The sequence below is a fragment of the Elephantulus edwardii genome, unplaced genomic scaffold (assembly GCF_000299155.1).
Source record: "Elephantulus edwardii isolate Elephantulus edwardi_28Jun2011 unplaced genomic scaffold, EleEdw1.0 scaffold00133, whole genome shotgun sequence".
Classification (NCBI taxonomy): domain Eukaryota; kingdom Metazoa; phylum Chordata; class Mammalia; order Macroscelidea; family Macroscelididae; genus Elephantulus; species Elephantulus edwardii.
The window spans coordinates 3,439,442-3,442,339 of NW_006399883.1; the positions used below are offsets into that span (position 1 = coordinate 3,439,442).

Below are 2,898 nucleotides of genomic sequence, written 5' to 3' on the forward strand. Positions count from 1 at the left end.
CAGAATTGTATAGGAGGATTTATGGATTATATAAAAATTGCTTGAAATTACCTATAGAACAGACTGTTATCATTAGCATTTAGAGGAAATTTTTAGAAACAGATGCTTAAACCTCACTCCTGGAGATCTAGAGAGTTCTTTAAAATATGCATTGTAGGATATTTTGATGTAAAATTCCATTTAGAACATACTGATTTAAGGATCATCAAATCTCAGAATGTTTTTACAAGATTACTCATCAAATGTTTTCATGGTTTTGAAGGATAATAATAAACCTAAACATAGAACTCCCTTTAAAGTGGAATATTTATAGCTGATCAAAAGAAATGGCTAAAGAGATCAAAGTCATCAATTCTGTCCTAATTTGTTACATTGATTATGTTCTTTTTCTAAAGATTTATACTAGTAACTCTGATAAGTTATCTTGGCTATAAGAAAAGATCAAGGAGAAAGTGACTTTTAATGCACTCTTTTTTAGAAAGACATCAAGAAATGCCTTTCCACTGTCACCATTCTCAGATAATCAAATTATATATACAATAGAGTACAATGATTTCATTTATTAGAAACTTTGGTAAAGGATATGTATGAGCCCTTACTTTTTATTTGACATCACATTTATCATACTTCCCAGTGCATTCAGTGTGCTTTAAGTTATTTCTACACATGCATTGCAGTTCCACATATAATGCAAGGTCAAACTCAAAACTCATTGTTCTTAAGTTGGAATTGACAATGCAAGGTAAAGAACAGCATGATCCTATGGCTCCAGTCAAACTCATTGCTGCAGTCAGAAACACCTCATAGATGATCCTCCAGTGGGTTTTTGGAGGCTGTAAATCACGTAGGAGATTGTTCATTTCTCTCTGGAACTATTGGTGGATTCGAATCACCAGAGAGGCACTACCTTTGTGTTATCAGTGCAACCCTCACAGATTGCAGCACCATTGTTCTTTATTATAAAGCAGACAGTGGGAAGCCACTTAATATCCACAGAAAAAATTATTCAAAAAGATTGTCTTTGTACTCAGCCCACAATTTTAGTATTAGTCCGCCATGTGGTTGTAGAATAACCCTGACCCATAATCTATACCCAGGGTTCACTTTATTTTAAGATTCTCCAACACTTTTCTCCATCCCTAGAAGCTTTTTCACAGCCCCTTTCACATCTTTGTTCCTCAGAGTATAGATGAGAGGGTTGACACTAGGAGTTACAATGGTATAGAACAGGGTCAAAAATTTGCCCTGATCTTGAGAGTAGCTGTTGGCTGGCTGCAAGTACATGTAGATGATGGTGCCATAGAAGAGAGAGACCACTGTTAGATGAGAAGAACAGGTGTTGAAGGCCTTTTTGCGTCCTGATGCAGATTTGATCCTCAGTACAGCGGCAGCAATCATGCCATAGGATATGAGGATCAGGGAAAGGGGTACCAGAAGAAGAGCAACCCCCAGAGCAAAGGCAAATGCTTCCACAAGCATGGTGTCTTCACAGGACATGGCAATAAGAGCAGGCATCTCACACAGAAAGTGGTCCACCCTGCGGCGCCCACACCGAGACAGTTGCATTGTCTGGGGACACATAACAAAAGAGTTTAGAAAACCACAGCACCAGGCAACAGTCACCAGCTGCAGACAGAGACGTGGATGCATGACTACTGTATAGTGCAGGGGTCGACAGACAGCCACATAACGATCATATGACATGACAGCCAGGAGGACACACTCAGTTGAGCCCAAAACCATATAGATGTAGAGTTGAGCCACACAGCCATGATAGGTGATAGTCTTCTCTGGGCCCCAAAGGTTCCATAGCAGCTGGGGGACAATGCTGGTTGTGAAGCAGAGGTCCAAAAAAGAGAGATTCCCAAGAAAGAAATACATGGGTGTGTGTAGCCTGGCATCCATGATCGACAAAAGGATAATAGCAGTGTTACCTACCAGTGTCAGGAGATAGAAGACTAATATAAAAGCAAAGAGAATTATCTCCAGTCTAGGCCGATCAGAAAAACCCACCAGGATGAAGGACTGTAGGTAGCTGTCATTTTCCTTTCCCATAATCTTGGTTGGCTATTAAAGAAATAAACAAAAAATTAGTAAAAAGGCAAATGAAGGTTGCACTGATGGCTTTCTAAATTCCATTTAGAAGGATTTGAGATTGAAACAGTTTCCCTTGCATTATTTTCTTTAGTAAACAGTTATTGAATATCCATTATATTCAAGAAAGAAAATAATAAACAAGATAAATGACTATGGAAATAAAAAATTAATATAAGCATATAAGGAGGGGAGAAAGCAAACGTTCTGTGAAAGAAGTTGTTTTGAAAGGCTGAGATTTTTTTGAAATAATTTCTAATTTATCAGGAAAATATTTGTAGAAGAGTTTGGATTAGGAGAGATTGCTAGAAATGATTGTGGTTTTTTTCATTGTATACCAAATAATTTGCCAAGTGTCATATTAAAAAAACCGAGCAAACAAACATGTTTTGAGAAAAGGAAGTAGTATGTCTAAAGACAAAGCAATAGCAATTAAGTCAATTACAACTGGAAATCCTACAAGTCAGAGTAGAATTGTGTTTCATAGGTTTTGTTAAAAAAAACAAGTAAATACCAATGAGGATTCTCTGTGTGGACTCCAACCTTCAACCCTCCAGTTAGCTATTTGTACAACTCTCAGTAAAGACACAAAATACCAAGTAATGCTTAGTAAGAAATGCTAAAAGAATTCATAAATGTGCAAGTAAGGCATAGCTGTATCTCCATGTAATAAAAAAATACAATAATGTTTGATCTTCAAAAGCAGTTGAGATAATAAACTTGATTTTTTTTTTATTTCTACGATACAGATCTATATATGTATGGACTGTCTGTCAGTCTATGTTTTCATATCTTGGATTTTTC

At 36.7% G+C, this 2,898-nt stretch overlaps 1 protein-coding gene across 1 annotated transcript; it reads right to left on the reverse strand.

Annotated features, from left to right (window-relative positions):
• Window positions 1-1,110: 1,110 nt before the first annotated feature.
• On the reverse strand, window positions 1,111-2,055 carry LOC102876236 (putative olfactory receptor 2W6-like). The gene has a single exon (XM_006894020.1). The coding sequence runs from the start codon at window positions 2,053-2,055 to the stop codon at window positions 1,111-1,113; it is 945 nt and encodes a 314-aa protein (XP_006894082.1).
• Between the last annotated feature and the right edge of the window lie 843 nt (window positions 2,056-2,898).